This window comes from Lasioglossum baleicum, chromosome 9, assembly GCF_051020765.1.
Source record: "Lasioglossum baleicum chromosome 9, iyLasBale1, whole genome shotgun sequence".
Lineage (NCBI taxonomy): Eukaryota > Metazoa > Arthropoda > Insecta > Hymenoptera > Halictidae > Lasioglossum > Lasioglossum baleicum.
Genome location: NC_134937.1, coordinates 590,740 through 609,568, shown reverse-complemented (window position 1 = coordinate 609,568; position 18,829 = coordinate 590,740). Strand labels below are relative to the sequence as shown.

Genomic DNA, 18,829 nt, shown 5'->3' with positions numbered 1-18,829 from the left:
AACCTCGTAACCAGAGCGCAGTGTGTTTAACCTTCCTCTTTAGAATAAGCCCTCACTCAGCCCAAACTTTGCTCAAATAAGGACGAAAATCGACAGCGCGCAAACCCATGTTTCGAGCCATTTTTCTAGTAAGATTCTAGTTCCTTTCTAGTTACAAATCGAGGGTAGACTACCCCCATAAGGGGGTAGTCCACCCTGGATTTGTAACTAGAAAATACCTAGAATATTACTAGAAAAATGGCTCGAAACATGGGTTTGCTGGTTTTCAGTTAGTGTCCTTATTTGAGCAAATTTTGGGCTGGGTGAGGGCTCATTCGAAAGAGGAAGGTTCACCGCAGGGGGCTCTGGTCATGAGGTTAACGAGAATATGTTTATATCTAATAATATTAGTGTCCAAAGTAGAGTAAACATCTAGGAAAAAAAACCAGCAGATTCCAATGCATTTTTCTGTCTCCAAAAGTCTTTTTGGCTGATGGGATGACCAGAGCCCCCTGCGGTGAACCTTCCTCTTTCGAATGAGCCCTCACCCAGCCCAAAATTTGCTCAAATGAGGACACTAACTGAAAACCAGCAAACCCATGTTTCGAGCCATTTTTCTAGTAAGATTCTAGTTATTTGCTAGATATTTGCTATTTACTAGGATCTTACTAGATTTTGGGTCGAAAACATGGGTTTCCTGGTTTTCAGTTAGTGTCCTCATTTGAGCAAATTTTGGGCTGGGTGAGGGCTCATTCGAAAGAGGAAGGTTCACCGCAGGGGGCTCTGGTCATCCCATCAGCCAAAAAGACTTTTGGAGACAGAAAAATGCATTGAAATCTGCTGGTTTTTTTTCCTAGATGTTTACTCTACTTTGGACACTAATATTATTAGATATAAACATATTCTCGTTAACCTCATGACCAGAGCCCCCTGCGGTGAACCTTCCTCTTTCGAATGAGCCCTCACCCAGCCCAAAATTTGCTCAAATAAGGACACTAACTGAAAACCAGCAAACCCATGTTTCGAGCCATTTTTCTAGTAATATTCTAGGTATTTGCTAGTTACAAATCCAGGGTGGACTACCCCCATAAGGTCAATCAACGTCTGGCCGCAAACCCATATTTTCGACCCAAAATCTAGTAAGATTCTAGTTCCTTTCTAGTTACAAATCGAGGGTAGACTAGCCCCATGAAATTCAAACGGCCACATATACAGGGTGTCTCAAAATTAGGTCCGGAGCCGAAAATGGGAGGTTCCTGAGATCATTTCAAGCGACATTTTCCTTTGAAAAAATGTCGTCCGCGGCTTCGTTAACGAGTTATTAACGAAAAACACGGACCAATCAGAGCGCGAGCTAGACGCGTGCAGCCCGGCGCGCCGGCAGCCGAGTGTCGGTGGCACGCCGCGATGTCGTAACGAACAAAAGTTTCTCGATGATGTGAATCCTCACCAATTTCGATAAGCTTTGGATATGTTGTCAATACCATGATTCTGAACAACATTTCCTTTTACAGTTTCTGCCGATCGGCTTTAGTTTACGATATTATTGTAAAAATTTGTAATTGTAAATCAATCGATGTACTATTTCCTGTCCGATTTCGATAAGCTTTGGATATGTTGTCAAGACCATGATTCTGAACAACATTTCCCTTGACGGTTTTTGTCGATCGGCTTTAGTTTACGATATTATTGTAAAAATTTGTAATTGTAAATCGATCGATGTACATACTATTTCCTCGCCGATGTCGATGAGCTTCATTTCAAAGGAAAAAGATATTTAAAACATCGAATTTATAACATATTTCAAAGTCATCGGAATCGGTGAGGACCCACATCATCGGCAACTTTACCCGAACGATAGAAGAAGCACAAACTTATTGAATTAAAAACTCACTTATTCAGCCGTAAATCCATTTGACTACCACATACAACCACCACACTTTTACATAATCTTCGAATCGGTGTTTTCGAGAATCATATGATTCTCGAAAAATCAATATCTCCTTGGGAACGATTTCATTTGTTTTAAACGACGCCTTCATCGAATACATTGTACGCTGGGAGAGCACAGTTTCGCGCGGCATCGCGAAGAGCATCGAACTCTTTCCGCGTCGGTGTAAGTAATTTCGTTCGATATCGATACGAGTTATAAAAGTGTGCTACGAGTTCAACAATTATGTAAAAGTGTGGTGGTTGTATGTGGTAGTCAAATGGATTTACGGCTGAATAAGTGAGTTTTTGATTCAATAAGTTTGTGCTTCTTCTATCGATCGGGTAAAGTTGCCGATGATGTGGGTCCTCACCGATTTCGATGACTTTGAAATATGTTATAAATTCGATGTTTTAAATATCTTTTTCCTTTGAAATGAAGCTCATCGACATCGGCGAGGAGATAGTATGTACATCGATCGATTTACAATTACAAATTTTTACAATAATATCGTAAACTAAAGCCGATCGACAAAAACCGTCAAGGGAAATGTTGTTCAGAATCATGGTCTTGACAACATATCCAAAGCTTATCGAAATCGGACAGGAAATAGTACATCGATTGATTTACAATTACAAATTTTTACAATAATATCGTAAACTAAAGCCGATCGGCAGAAACTGTAAAGGGAAATGTTGTTCAGAATCATGGTATTGACAACATATCCAAAAATTATCAAAATCGGATAGGAAATAGTACATCGATCGATTTACAATTACAAATTTTTACAATAATACCGTAAACTAAAGCCGATCGACAGAAACTGTAAAGGGAAATGTTGTTCAGAATTATGGTATTGACAACATATCCAAAGATTATCGAAATCGGATAGGAAATAGTACATCGATCGATTTACAATTACAAATTTTTACAATAATGTCGTAAACTAAAGCCGATCGACAGAAACTGTAAAGGGAAATGTTGTTCAGAATCATGGTCTTGACAACATATCCAAAGCTTATCGAAATCGGACAGGAAATAGTACATCGATTGATTTACAATTACAAATTTTTACAATAATATCGTAAACTAAAGCCGATCGGCAGAAACTGTAAAGGGAAATGTTGTTCAGAATCATGGTATTGACAACATATCCAAAAATTATCAAAATCGGATAGGAAATAGTACATCGATCGATTTACAATTACAAATTTTTACAATAATACCGTAAACTAAAGCCGATCGACAGAAACTGTAAAGGGAAATGTTGTTCAGAATTATGGTATTGACAACATATCCAAAGATTATCGAAATCGGATAGGAAATAGTACATCGATCGATTTACAATTACAAATTTTTACAATAATGTCGTAAACTAAAGCCGATCGACAGAAACTGTAAAGGGAAATGTTGTTCAGAATCATGGTCTTGACAACATATCCAAAGCTTATCGAAATCGGACAGGAAATAGTACATCGATTGATTTACAATTACAAATTTTTACAATAATATCGTAAACTAAAGCCGATCGGCAGAAACTGTAAAGGGAAATGTTGTTCAGAATCATGGTATTGACAACATATCCAAAAATTATCGAAATCTTATAGGAAATAGTACATCGATCGATTTACAATTACAAATTTTTACAATAATATCGTAAACTAAAGCCGATCGACAGAAACTGTAAAGGGAAATGTTGTTCAGAATTATGGTATTGACAACATATCCAAAGATTATCGAAATCGGATAGGAAATAGTACATCGATCGATTTACAATTACAAATTTTTACAATAATGTCGTAAACTAAAGCCAATCGACAGAAACTGTAAAGGGAAATGTTGTTCAGAATCATGGTATTGACAACATATCCAAAGCTTATCGAAATTGGCGAGGATTCACATCATCGAGAAACTTTTGTTCGTTACGACATCGCGGCGTGCCACCGACACTCGGCTGCCGGCGCGCCGGGCTGCACGCGTCTAGCTCGCGCTCTGATTGGTCCGTGTTTTTCGTTAATAACTCGTTAACGAAGCCGCGGACGACATTTTTTCAAAGGAAAATGTCGCTTGAAATGATCTCAGGAACCTCCCATTTTCGGCTCCGGACCTAATTTTGAGACACCCTGTATACCTGAGAGGACTGTCCGAGAGTTGACTCTCACGAAAATCTCCGAGGGTAAAACATTTCTGAAGTATTCTCAAATAGACACGCAAACTGATAGTACTCTCGAGAGCGACTATCGACAGGAACTCCCAGCTGGACACGTACCTTAAACAAATACATTAATTTCTCAAACAATGAAAATAATATATTACCTGATATTATGAAAGAGAAATATGTACCTGTTTCATATTAGTTTAGGTACATATTTTTCAGTGGCATCTTGAAAAGTCGTTATTGACTATTGAACGAACGCTATCTTGTATTTTATTATTTTTTATTATCACAAACATTCTTTTCACTAATTTTATTATAAAAATTTTATTGTTTATTCTAGTCAAAAAATAAACGATCAACGCTGTAGAGTTTTAGATTTTAAAATTACTCGCGATGTTTCTGTAATATAAACGTGTTTACTCTTATTGGTATTATTTTTATTATAATTTGTTTGAAAGACAGGTGTCCTGTTTGATCTTCTTCTCTGCAGCTTCCTTCGCTTCTCAAATTACATGAACATCGACAGTTTAACTACGCGAAAATACATTTTCACGCTACATACATGGTTTTAATTGTGTAGATAACCACATCTACTAGATTAAAATAGCTTGCTCGGCAATGATAATAGCTCCATAACCGGTGATACTTTTGTTTCTTCGTTGGTAGTTGTAGTTACATGACGTCTCAGAATGCTCAAAACTTTTTGATACAAGAAGGAATGTCTACAAATAAATTTACATACATTTAGAAACTCTCGAGAATGCCATTGATTTCATAAGAAATAAAATGCTAATAAATTATTACCTGCTAGCTGGTTTACATATGGATAAATGGTCTTGAGCAATTTCATAAAATTCACCTATGCCAGGGTCTAAAAGCAAATGCAAAGGATTTTATTTGTTAATGCGGCGATTACATTATAAATAGAGTGCAGATTTCTTTGTATTTTTATAATATGCAAATTTGTAAAATGAAACTTAACGAAAACATCAACAAATAGTAATCGACATTTCTATTTTATTTTCATCGCAAGGAAACGTTTAATCAATTAAATAAACTTCTCTTATTTGGAATTTATGAAGTAGTCTATTAAAATAGAAATTTGTATAAAGATCCGCAGCCTAGCTATGAATTATTTTCGTTGAATTCGTACCTGCGGAACTAGGAGAAACGAATTGAAATGGAACTTTTAGTGCAGTCACAAGTGTAGATTTAGTTTCACTAAAACTGACGATTTCTATAGGAAACTCCTTCATCATGTCCAGAAATTCTTCGTGTAATTGCAACAAATGCGGTGATTCTAAGAGGAACAGTTTTTTATTAAGTATATTACAGTAGGGCATCGATTATTAGAGAGTACTACTGCTGTAATTAGAAATTTGATATATGTATACATATACAGGGTGTCGCACGCAACTGGAACAGGCTGGGCCTCCTAAACGGTCGGGAATAGAGAAAAATATTATAAGAAAAAGTTGAATGGCATCAGACGGTGCATACTACGCAACTAATTTTATGCACTTTTGTGCATCGGTGCATCAGAAAAATACAACTGCATATTTTTAAAAAAGGAAACCTACATTTTTGACTGCACCAATCGATGCAGTTTGTTGTGCTCTACATAAAAGTACTAACATACTTATACCCTAAACCAGAGTTGGGCAGTATTTAAATAAAAAGTAACTAAATCCGGATCCAACTAAAAGATAAGTAACTAATATTCGTGATCTTAAGGTTCGGATCCAAAAGGAACTTGATCCGAAATTTAATTAGTTATTTTTGTATCCGAAGCAGAAGGATCCGAAGCTACGGATCCATTTGTAACTAGTTAATGTAACTAATTCAAAGTTCCTTTCGGATCCTTTAAGTTCCTTTTGACCAGCTCGAGGCTTGAATGAACACGTTCCGAGGCCCGAGGGTCGGGCCCCGAAACCTGAGCCCAGAACACAATAGCAGTTCAATAAACACGGCCGGGGAATCGCCCGACCGTGTTTATTGCACCACTCGGCCTATGCCGCCGAGGCACCGATGATGGGCAGAAAAATTGAATTAGTTACTTTTTCCAAGATATCTTTCTAACTAAAAGCAGCAAGCAGTGACCGAATTCTATCGAATTTAGACTTTTCTTAATCGGCAGAACGCCACGAATCGGCTCGTGTGACTTTCGTGAGGGCAGCACGGGAAATAAATAAGTTCAGGTTTCACGTGTCAGGGGTTTCATGCCGAGCTACCTGCCTGACCGGGGGATCGCCCGGCCGTGGTTATAGCACCACTCGGCCTATGCCGCCGAGGCACCGATGATGGGCAGAAAAATTGAATTAGTTACTTTTTCCAAGATATCTTTTCAACTAAAAGCAGCAAGCAGTGACCGAACTCTATCGAATTTAGACTTTTCTTAATCGGCAGAACGCCACGAATCGGCTCGTGTGACTTTCGTGAGGGCAGCACGGAAAATAAATAAGTTCAGCATTCGCTCCTTTGCGGTAGTAGGCCGAGCTACCTGCCTGACCGGGCGATCGCCCGGCCGTGTTTATAGCACCACACGGCCTATGCCGCCGAGGCACCGATGATGGGCAGAAAAATTGAATTAGTTACTTTTTCCAAGATATCTTTCCAACTAAAAGCAGCAAGCAGTGACCGAATTCTATCGAATTTACACTTTTCTTAATCGGAAGAACACCACGAATTGGCTCGTGTGACTTTCGTGAGGGCAGCACGGGAAATAAATAAGTTCAGCATTCGCTCCTTTGCGGTAGTAGGCCGAGCTACCTGCCTGACCGGGCGATCGCCCGGCCGTGTTTATAGCACCACTCGGCCTATGCCGCCGAGGCACCGATGATGGGCAGAAAAATTGAATTAGTTACTTTTTCCAAGATATCTTTTCAACTAAAAGCAGCAAGCAGTGACCGAACTCTATCGAATTTAGACTTTTCTTAATCGGCAGAACGCCACGAATCGGCTCGTGTGACTTTCGTGAGGGCAGCACGGGAAATAAATAAGTTCAGGTTTCACGTGTCAGGGGTTTCATGCCGAGCTACCTGCCTGACCGGGCGATCGCCCGGCCGTGTTTATAGCACCACTCGGCCTATGCCGCCGAGGCACCGATGATGGGCAGAAAAATTGAATTAGTTACTTTTTCCAAGATATCTTTTCAACTAAAAGCAGCAAGCAGTGACCGAACTCTATCGAATTTAGACTTTTCTTAATCGGCAGAACGCCACGAATCGGCTCGTGTGACTTTCGTGAGGGCAGCACGGGAAATAAATAAGTTCAGCATTCGCTCCTTTGCGGTAGTAGGCCGAGCTACCTGCCTGACCGGGCGATCGCCCGGCCGTGTTTATAGCACCACTCGGCCTATGCCGCCGAGGCACCGATGATGGGCAGAAAAATTGAATTAGTTACTTTTTCCAAGATATCTTTTCAACTAAAAGCAGCAAGCAGTGACCGAACTCTATCGAATTTAGACTTTTCTTAATCGGCAGAACGCCACGAATCGGCTCGTGTGACTTTCGTGAGGGCAGCACGGAAAATAAATAAGTTCAGGTTTCACGTGTCAGGGGTTTCATGCCGAGCTACCTGCCTGACCGGGGGATCGCCCGGCCGTGTTTATAGCACCACTCGGCCTATGCCGCCGAGGCACCGATGATGGGCAGAAAAATTGAATTAGTTACTTTTTCCAAGATATCTTTCCAACTAAAAGCAGCAAGCAGTGACCGAATTCTATCGAATTTACACTTTTCTTAATCGGAAGAACACCACGAATTGGCTCGTGTGACTTTCGTGAGGGCAGCACGGGAAATAAATAAGTTCAGCATTCGCTCCTTTGCGGTAGTAGGCCGAGCTACCTGCCTGACCGGGCGATCGCCCGGCCGTGTTTATAGCACCACTCGGCCTATGCCGCCGAGGCACCGATGATGGGCAGAAAAATTGAATTAGTTACTTTTTCCAAGATATCTTTTCAACTAAAAGCAGCAAGCAGTGACCGAACTCTATCGAATTTAGACTTTTCTTAATCGGCAGAACGCCACGAATCGGCTCGTGTGACTTTCGTGAGGGCAGCACGGGAAATAAATAAGTTCAGGTTTCACGTGTCAGGGGTTTCATGCCGAGCTACCTGCCTGACCGGGCGATCGCCCGGCCGTGTTTATAGCACCACTCGGCCTATGCCGCCGAGGCACCGATGATGGGCAGAAAAATTGAATTAGTTACTTTTTCCAAGATATCTTTTCAACTAAAAGCAGCAAGCAGTGACCGAACTCTATCGAATTTAGACTTTTCTTAATCGGCAGAACGCCACGAATTGGCTCGTGTGACTTTCGTGAGGGCAGCACGGGAAATAAATAAGTTCAGCATTCGCTCCTTTGCGGTAGTAGGCCGTGCTACCTGTCTGGCCGGGGGATCGCCCGGCCGTGTTTATAGCACCACTCGGCCTATGCGGCCGTGGCACCGATGATGGCTGCCCTCACGAAAGTCACACAAGCCGATTCGTGGCGTTCTGCCGATTAAGAAAAGTCTAAATTCGATAGAGTTCGGTCACTGCTTGCTGCTTTTAGTTGAAAAGATATCTTGGAAAAAGTAACTAATTCAATTTTTCTGCCCATCATCGGTGCCTCGGCGGCATAGGCCGTGTGGTGCTATAAACACGGCCGGGCGATCGCCCGGTCAGGCAGGTAGTTCGGCCTACTACCGCAAAGGAGCGAATGCTGAACTTATTTATTTTCCGTGCTGCCCTCACGAAAGTCACACGAGCCGATTCGTGGCGTTCTGCCGATTAAGAAAAGTCTAAATTCGATAGAGTTCGGTCACTGCTTGCTGCTTTTAGTTGAAAAGATATCTTGGAAAAAGTAACTAATTCAATTTTTCTGCCCATCATCGGTGCCTCGGCGGCATAGGCCGAGTGGTGCTATAAACACGGCCGGGCGATCCCCCGGTCAGGCAGGTAGCTCGGCATGAAACCCCTGACACGTGAAACCTGAACTTATTTATTTTCCGTGCTGCCCTCACGAAAGTCACACGAGCCGATTCGTGGCGTTCTGCCGATTAAGAAAAGTCTAAATTCGATAGAGTTCGGTCACTGCTTGCTGCTTTTAGTTGAAAAGATATCTTGGAAAAAGTAACTAATTCAATTTTTCTGCCCATCATCGGTGCCTCGGCGGTATAGGCCGAGTGGTGCTATAAACACGGCCGGGCGATCGCCCGGTCAGACAGGTAGCTCGGCCTACTACCGCAAAGGAGCGAATGCTGAACTTATTTATTTCCCGTGCTGCCCTCACGAAAGTCACACGAGCCAATTCGTGGTGTTCTTCCGATTAAGAAAAGTGTAAATTCGATAGAATTCGGTCACTGCTTGCTGCTTTTAGTTGGAAAGATATCTTGGAAAAAGTAACTAATTCAATTTTTCTGCCCATCATCGGTGCCTCGGCGGCATAGGCCGTGTGGTGCTATAAACACGGCCGGGCGATCGCCCGGTCAGGCAGGTAGCTCGGCCTACTACCGCAAAGGAGCGAATGCTGAACTTATTTATTTCCCGTGCTGCCCTCACGAAAGTCACACGAGCCGATTCGTGGCGTTCTGCCGATTAAGAAAAGTCTAAATTCGATAGAGTTCGGTCACTGCTTGCTGCTTTTAGTTGAAAAGATGTCTTGGAAAAAGTAACTAATTCAATTTTTCTGCCCATCATCGGTGCCTCGGCGGCATAGGCCGTGTGGTGCTATAAACACGGCCGGGCGATCGCCCGGTCAGGCAGGTAGCTCGGCCTACTACCGCAAAGGAGCGAATGCTGAACTTATTTATTTCCCGTGCTGCCCTCACGAAAGTCACACGAGCCGATTCGTGGCGTTCTGCCGATTAAGAAAAGTCTAAATTCGATAGAGTTCGGTCACTGCTTGCTGCTTTTAGTTGAAAAGATGTCTTGGAAAAAGTAACTAATTCAATTTTTCTGCCCATCATCGGTGCCTCGGCGGCATAGGCCGAGTGGTGCAATAAACACGGCCGGGCGATTCCCCGGCCGTGTTTATTGAACTGCTATTGTGTTCTGGGCTCAGGTCTCGGGGCCCGACCCTCGGGCCTCGGAACGTGTTCATTCAAGCCTCGAGCTGGTCAAAAGGAACTTAAAGGATCCGAAAGGAACTTTGAATTAGTTACATTAACTAGTTACAAATGGATCCGTAGCTTCGGATCCTTCTGCTTCGGATACAAAAATAACTAATTAAATTTCGGATCAAGTTCCTTTTGGATCCGAACCTTAAAATTAATTAATTAAAATTTTGTATCTTTTATTCGTGATCCGAAATTTGTAACTAATTACATATTTTGCCCAACTCTGCCCTAAACTTATTCGTTAGGAAGTTATCGAAGCTAAAAGTTCACTGAATTATTTCGGTCTCGGCAAGTGTTCCGGAGAACCTACGTTATATGTTCCATTATAAATCAGAGAAATTTTAGCTTCGATAACTTCCTAACGAATAAGTTTAGGGCATAAGTTTGTAGTACTTTTATGTAGAGCACAACAAACTGCATCGATTGGTGCAGTCAAAAATGTGGGTTTCCATTTTAAAAAAAGTGCAGTTGCATTTTTCTGATGCACCGATGCACAAAAATGCATAAAATTATTTGCGTAGTATGCACTGTCTGATACCATTCAACTTTTTCTTATAACATTTTCCTCTATCCCCGACCGTTTAGGAGGTACAGCCTGTTCCAGTTGCGTGAGACACCCTGTGTACAGTTAATGTTAGCAAAACATATTTGTTAAAGTAATCTTCTTTCTTTAACCATCAAAGACTACCTTTTCGAGATGTATCATTCACTGGTTCAGATAATTGACGCTCTATGAAATTGGGAGTAATACAGTGTACAAATGTTCTACAAACCTTCACGAAGTTCTTGCACTTCTACTGATGGCCACAGCAACATCTGTGTTGCTTGCTTTAAAACTGCCATACGAGAACCTCGATGAGGTGTACCAAAAAATATTATGCCACGAGTATTTTTACATATATTATTTTTATCGCCCTTCTTCCACTCTGTATGGAGAAAGTAATGATACAAAATCAATCAATTGGCACGTAAGCAAAGACATTTACTGAACGATAACAATTAATATTCAAAGATTGTCAAATTAACCAACCATCAACGAGCATCTTTTTGACTAGTAAACCACCCATTGAATGACAGACCCACATCGTTGGTCGTATTCCAATACCTGCGGTTACTAGTTTTCCAACATATTCTCCACTTCTCTCGCTCAAAGTGGACCTGTACGATAAAATCAGAGTTTTAATGATCTCATGAATAATATACATATCTACGACGTAATATTCTCGTTATATCATAGTACTCTCTATACTATGTATAGAGTTATATCGTTATACACAGTACTCTATACTATACAGACTGTTAAAAAAAAGTATGCAAGAATTCAAGGGCTTATTGTATAGTAGTACTGACCAAGTGGAGCAAAAATGCCCTATTAACATATGTTCTAGAATCAATTCTTTCGACGTAAAATCGATTCTTGTCATTTATGAACATTGGATGTGGTAAGTAAAAATGCCTTTGTAGAGCAGACGTAAACAAAGAGTGTCTTCAGAAGCACGTTAGTTTAACGTTGTCGACACAAACGTTTTGCTAATATCAATAGACTTTATAGAAGCAAGCGAAGTAAAATTTCCAGATGCTGAATAAAACTTTTTGTTTACAAGACATTTTTACCTATACTTATTTTTAAACACCCTGTAAGTACCGCATTAAGGGTGTAGACTCGATTCCAGGATTGCAAGGGTATGGAAAGCGCCTTCTCATTTCTCGATAATTCAAAGATGGGCTTTTTCAGTAGTCAAAAGCGCTAGATAAAAGATAAACCTAGGCCACAATCGCCCTCAAAAGTCCTATTTCTACAATTACGAGGCCTAATTTGCATTATTTGGCAATATGTAGCTGTCGCAGCTGTATGAAAATAACTACATGCGCAGCTTTATGCTTCTAAATAATGCAAATTACGCTTCGTAAACGTAAAAATAGGACTTTTGGGGGAGACACCTTTCATCTAGCGCTTTTTACTACTGAAAAAGTATGAACGATGCATGACGCACCCTTGCAATTCTGAAAACACGCGTCTACCTCATTACCTCAAGCTATTGCAGATATTAACTTGAAATTTCGAGATGCTAAACGGTGGAAACTAAAATTTTCAAGCGTAAGATATTATGGAGACGAGCAACCCCCTTAAGAACACAGAAAAAGTATTTCAATTACACATTGGAGCAAACTGCCATCGATTGTTAGCATCTGTAGCTGTAGGAATTATGAATAATGTACAAAAGTAAAAGCCTTGCTACGTTCAAATACAAATGTGTAATTCAATGTGTTGTGTAGATCATAAAGGAGTTTTAATTGATAAAACCAAAAGTAATGGAGACATTTACTGTTCCTATTTAAAGCCACACCCTGTATCCATATGTACGTATGTACAGGGTGGCTGAGAAATTCCCGGAATTTTTTAAAGCATTTCAGCAGCATAAAAATACCGCACAAACGAATGAATCCACACACTTGACCGAATAATAAGTTTTATTAGTTCATTAACAATGAAATGAACCAAAAACATATACAACAAATGTTCGAAATGGCCGTAAAAAGTTGTGAGATCAAACAAAATACAACAAGTTCGTTAGTTCAGAAATACCTCTTGCAATACTGAAAAAAGCATTTCTAAAAATTAGTTCAAAAGAACGCTATTTAATTTTTAATGAATTACATGGAGGGCTACATTATTCAAACTTGGCCACTACCTAACACCTTTTATGGCCATTGGTTTAAAAAGTAACGGCCAAGTTTAAATAATTTAGCAGTCCATGTAATTCATTAAAAATTAAATAGTGTTCTTTTAAACTAATTTTTACAAACGCTTTTTTCAGTATTGCAAGAGATATTTCTAAACTAACGAACTTGGCCGTATTTTGTTTGATCTGTATACAGGATGTTTTTGTTGGGTTCGAACTTACTTCATGCCTTCTATCGGGCACAGAGGGGTCCACATCGACAAATTTGAATCATAATTCACTCCAATGACTCTGATGTATGGGACATCTTCGGGTAGCCAGTCTTTAGGCCAACATTGCGTTCTATGCCTCCTGTCGTGTTCACATTTTTGCATACACGCATTATCCCTAAAATATAAAATCTTTAAATATACATTACTTCCTTACAATAAATTAATTCGTCATTAGGAAATCTCTACCAGCTACAGGAGTACGGTCCACACGCGTTCTGATTAGCATTTTCAGGAAAATCATCTAGGATTATCTCAAAATCTTGTCCTAATTTTTCCCATTCGTGCCTTCTTAAATCGTATGCTAAGTCCCTTAAAAATTCTTGCGATTGTTCGCCTATCATGATTGATAAGTTATCGGCTGCTTTATCCGACACATAAGGATCTATAATAGGTACACGAGTTATTTTTCATACTAATTACAATGTTAATAAGCGTTATCGCAAGTAGCAATGGAATATTAATATACGAAGAAGAAATTTCTATTATTCATGGTAATACTAACAAACCTACAACCCCATGAGGAGGTATATCTTCATCTCTTTGTCTCCACGTTATAAATACACCGCCGAGAAGTCCATGGAGAAAAACAACATCTAATTTTGTATTTGTTTTTGTTTTATGTAAAGGATGAAGGAGATAAATACGCCTTGGATATTTAATATCTTCTGTTTGGTATACATCTAGATTTGCCAAAGCACGACTTGCAGGTGCGGACAATTGTATGTCAGAATTACGTGACCATTCTACTAACGTACTGATCCACCCTAAACACGGAAATGTATTAGAATAGTGACCAATATTTTCAAACTGCGGCAATTAGAATTAATTTACCGGCTTGGAAAACCTGTTCTAAATATTCCGAATGAAGAGAAATGTTAGAAATGATCTTCGCGAGCAATATACACATATTAACATTGTTGTGAAAAATTTTTTTCAACATCATCAATACTGGAAGTCCTCCCGCTTCCACAATATCTAAAAATAAAAGCAATTTACGTATAAACAGAAAGTATCTTTTAGATCTTTTAGAGTTTGTTTTAGATCATTGTACCTTTACTATATTGTTCGAGACACGAGTGGTGGCACAACGCTTGAACACAGTTCTGTAATAGATCCTGATCCCATATTACAGCCGGGGAAGTGGCTAATCCTATGCTTGTTAAATCGTGTTCGAATATCAAACCATCCTGTTCGTTTCATACTTTGCAGATAATTAAAGTGTACAGAAAATAAATTACATTACGGTCGTCTCTCACCTTTGTATAACGGATACTTACACGTTGCGAGTCTCTGAACTTTTTATTTAAGAAGTAAATAAGGCATGGATGAGTATTTTTTGATAGGGTATTCAAGTGAAGAAGCAAATAATGTACTTTCTCTATTACATCCTAAACAAAAATTATCTGTTTGTTAAATATTTCTTTATAGATAAAATTTCACCGTTCTATATTGAAAATTGTACGTACATATAATTTATGCTCTATATAATAGTACGGTGGCTTTAAAAAGAACCTCGAGTCAACGTTTCGCATTCTTGCTAAACATACCGCTGTTCTGGCATCCAACATTTGTGCGATATGACGATAATGCCAATCTGTAATTTTTACTTTATACTTCAAACCATATTCTATACTAGGGCTGTTACTTTTCCCAAACTTCGATTCTTCGAAGATTCGAAGGATTCGAAGGAACGAAGGGAACTTTGAACTTTATTCTAGCAGATTCAACTTTTTTCGCCTCTTATCCATTATCTAGAACCGAATCGTACAAATCGAAGCTTCGAAATCTTCGACCTTTGAAGGAAAGTAACAACCCTATTCATTACCAGTGATGAGCAACCGGCGATTCGATATATTGTTGTTACTTCACAACTATTTTTTCTAGGGTTCGACAATCTTCGCTGAATTGCGTCAGAAAACACTTTCTTTGTATAACGATCGAGTATTTGTATATTGCCACGAAGCTCCGATTCTCGAAAAAGCAAAATTGAAAATGAACATCGGCACTTTATCGATAGTTGAACATACGATGATTGTTTTACTTGCATGAAAGTACTGTTTGTTTGATATGCAGTGAAAAAATATCTGTGTTGAAGAAATACAGGGTGAGGCACCTAAGAAAGCTCCATTTAAGAAAACGACAGTGACCATGAAATATCGGAAAATATGATCTAGAGAAAAAAATTCTCTGTCACAATAATTGCCCCACTGTATTATTAAAAGCAACGGAGATATTTTCGGTGTAAGTCTTAGGTGCCCCACCCTGTATAATATTAAGAGATTTTATGAAAGTAAACATTCTTTAAAAGTGAATAATTTGCAAGGACATGGCAGATCAACCAGAAGTGAATTCAAATTTGAAGACACCACACCAGCTGTACCTTGGTCTTCAAGCAATAAATTCGTTAAAAAGGCTGTCTAGAATTGTCAGTAGACATCGTGTTTGGACCTGTGCTACGATCGAGTGGAACACTTGACTGAAAATTCATTAACGCAGGGGTGGCCAACCTTCTGCATACCATGCGCAAATTTTTTTCACATATGAGTTCAGATGCGCCATACAACTCAAGCACTTTTTCTAGCATCTTACATTCACTGTTGCGGTTGGAAAATACGAAAAGGGATAGGTCTGCTTCGGTTAGGGAAGGAAAAAGGATAACTCAATCACGCAACTGAATTAATTAACTTATGCCAGTTGAAAAGACACACATTCATTGGAGCACCGATCTACAATACTGAGAAATGATCTTTTGGACAAGAGGATGATCGCTGTCATGAACACTCGAATTCCCATCCTATAATTGTAAACTGTCAAAAAATTGCGATGAATGGATGAGTATGGAGGCTGTATAAATTGAACTGAGAGCTCTCAGGTGTTGAAAATAAGAAAATGGATTCAGTTATGGCACCTACTTCAAAAGAATAAGTATAAGCGCAAGGATCCAATGTGCCACTTGTAATCATTCAATGCGCCACAGGTTGGCCACCCCTGTGTTAACGACTTGGATATGGTTGAAAGTTAAGTGTCTTGTTTCGTATCAGGAAAACAGATCAGTCGACAGAAAGGCCACCAGTTTCGGGAAAAGATCCTTTAATATGGGATCTCTGTGCAGCGTCTTACGAAGCTTTCGTGAGAAAATGAAATTAAGGATTCAGCAGGTGTTCCACAAAGTTTGGATTACACCCTGAACTGGTGATTTGTTCCCTGTTTATCCCTATCAAAGAAATTATCTCTTCCCGAGCTTTGGGAGGGAATTGCAGGAGAAGTAGGATTTAGAATCTGTAGATCCTTCGATGAGAATAGTACGAACCTTCTACAAGAGCGTTCTCTCATAGAAGACTATAAATCTTTGTTTTAGAACAGTGGATTTGAACTTGAACTTTGAACGTGTACTGAACGTTATACCATTAAGAACGATATGTGTGTTTTATGTCACATGAACCACTGTTTATGAACTAGAGCGTTAATTGCCCTTGAACCAACAGCAATCTTGTACAGAACTTGAAACAGAGGCACTAGGAGACCGTAGCCTAAACACAGACTGGAATTGGAGCTGGCAACGCAACAAAGTATTTAATATTGTGTTCCTTGCAACCCGTGCATAATATTAGGTTTCAACTTTTGGCACACTGCAGTCTATGGGTTGCTCATCACTATTCTATACAATTATGTTATTAGTTGATAAATAGAAAAGTACCTTTTAAATATTGTAATGAATTTAACATATATATGGCTTTCAATTGTTCCATTTGGTCTCCGTGTTGAGCCATGTGTAATAATTTATATGCAACGCTACGAGTTAATGACTTCCACCATTTCATTACTATGTGACTAAAAGAAGGCGATTGTACTGGTATAGATGACTGTAAATTTTCAGTTTTTCGAAACATAAACACATCTAAAATTATAAGATTAATAGATTTTTATATATGGTTGCGTTACAACACTGTTGAAATCACCGAAACGTTAAATACATACCTTTATATCGGGGATCGTCAATGTAAATGTATTGTGCGTGCGTTTGCTCCAGATTTAAGACATTAACAGGTACAGTAGACCGTAAAATTTGCGACACATGTCGTAATTGGTACATAAACCAACAGCTTCTATAAAAAATGAATGACAATTGTTAACAAACGAATCGAAAACTTTAAAGAAAGGTATATCTCTCTCTCTCTCTCTCTGTGTGTGTGTGTGTGTGTGTGTGTGTGTGTGTGTGTGTGTGTGTGTGTGTGTGTGTGTGTGTGTGTGTGTGTGGAAAAACTAACCCCATCACAACGATACAAATTCCAGTCGATTTCAGGTAGTAAACATATTTCTTATAAGTTTGTAACCTCATCGTAAATATCGAAAAACGATTTCACTTTGTCATAAAAACAAAATGCAATTATACAACCGTCTTCTCGAAGATATTATAAATATAAGTTCGTCAAATGATAAACATAATTGTCAAATGTGTCAACAATATTTCTAATAATATCCTTCAATAACTACCATACTACTTTCTAATCATTTTTGACAAACAATTCTGCCTGGTTCTGTCACAAAAGTACTGCCAAAATATGACTTTTTATTTGTATCACTACACAAGATTAAATCACTACAGAGGAGAAACTCCGGTCTTTTTTAAAAACCAATTTCGATTACACATGCGCTGTGCACCCGTAAATAGATTCAAACTGAAGGGTGCGCGGCAGTGCGCCCAGATTCCACGCTTTTTTTCGCGCATGCGCGTCAAAACAGTACCCTCCCTGATAGCACAACAGACTCCACGGGGAGTGACGAAAACGATTACAGGTAGACTCCACCTGGAACCAGTCCACGCGGAATGCAGCTTTCTGCAGTCCAGCTGGAACGCCACTCTATCCTGGATTCCGCTTCCCCGCAAGATGGCAGCACGGTCGCACTGATTAATGCGGCCACCGACGAGATACTATTAAAGACTGCCAGCCCCTGTGTTATTCCGCGGGACCGGTAAGTGGGCGCGAGTGGGCGCGGGCACCGACGAGATACTATTAAAGACTGCCAGCCCCTGTGTTATTCCGCGGGACCAGTAAGTGGGCGCGAGTGGGCGCGGGGATAACGTGAAAGTTACAGTGATCTGATATACCACATCGCTAAAAATTCTAAATAGTGCTAAAATAGTGCCAAAACATCGTCTGAAATATGGCGGAGAATGTAACATTTAATAATAATCGATATGGTTTCGTAATAATTCGCATTCACACCGATGCATCGCGACGAGAATCTCCTCAGTGGTCTTCTTTACCAACAAAATGCCGTCGTTGGCCTTCTGTTTCTCTGGATGGAGCTAAAATATATCCTAGAGGGCGTAAGAAATACCGAAAAATTCGAGTCCCGCCAACTCCCATAAGGCTGGCAGTCTTTAACAGTATCTCGTCGGTGGCGCGGGGATAACGGGAAAGTTACAGTGATCTGATATACCACAGCGGTAAAAGTTCCACAATCGACGAGATATTCGTCAAGTTGAAGAAGAATGATATAGTAGAATGCTGACATTACCTATTCTGTAATTGCCTTATAATACTATATATAATTCTCTTATTGCATTCTTATTTTCCTTATTATCACCATTGTAATAATTGTTTACAATACAATCGATATTAGTTTATAGATGTAGGAAAAATGGAAGTAATTACTACGTAATATTCTACAAATGTATTGGAATTTAAAAGTAATTTGAACA

At 39.6% G+C, this 18,829-nt stretch overlaps 1 protein-coding gene across 2 annotated transcripts; it reads right to left on the bottom strand.

Annotated features, from left to right (window-relative positions):
- Nucleotides 1-4,362: 4,362 nt before the first annotated feature.
- On the bottom strand, nucleotides 4,363-17,877 carry LOC143211819 (protein SERAC1). 2 transcript variants are annotated; one of them, XM_076429817.1, is made up of 15 exons: nucleotides 17,391-17,877; nucleotides 17,101-17,228; nucleotides 16,820-17,020; nucleotides 14,589-14,716; nucleotides 14,400-14,510; nucleotides 14,174-14,309; nucleotides 13,954-14,097; nucleotides 13,629-13,886; nucleotides 13,309-13,504; nucleotides 13,073-13,237; nucleotides 11,197-11,324; nucleotides 10,940-11,092; nucleotides 5,221-5,367; nucleotides 4,872-4,938; nucleotides 4,363-4,789 (listed from the first exon to the last, which is right to left on the bottom strand). In XM_076429817.1, the coding sequence occupies exons 1-15, from the start codon at nucleotides 17,459-17,461 to the stop codon at nucleotides 4,666-4,668; spliced, it is 2,157 nt and encodes a 718-aa protein (XP_076285932.1). In that variant the 5' UTR covers nucleotides 17,462-17,877; the 3' UTR covers nucleotides 4,363-4,665. The 2 variants fall into 2 exon arrangements, with proteins under 2 accessions (XP_076285932.1, XP_076285933.1); XM_076429818.1 differs by having other exon boundaries at nucleotides 17,617-17,877.
- Between the last annotated feature and the right edge of the window lie 952 nt (nucleotides 17,878-18,829).

What these genes read in the sequence shown, in the direction of transcription:
- LOC143211819 (XM_076429817.1), bottom strand. Translation starts at nt 17,461, where the DNA reads ATGAGGTTACAAACTTATAAGAAATATGTTTACTACCTGAAATCGACT. An exon ending in TGACGATCCCCGATATAAAG is followed by an intron (nt 17,021 to 17,100) that starts GTATGTATTTAA and finishes TTATAATTTTAG; the next exon opens with ATGTGTTTATGTTTCGAAAA. An exon ending in ATATAGAGCATAAATTATAT is followed by an intron (nt 14,511 to 14,588) that starts GTACGTACAATT and finishes ATTTTTGTTTAG; the next exon opens with GATGTAATAGAGAAAGTACA.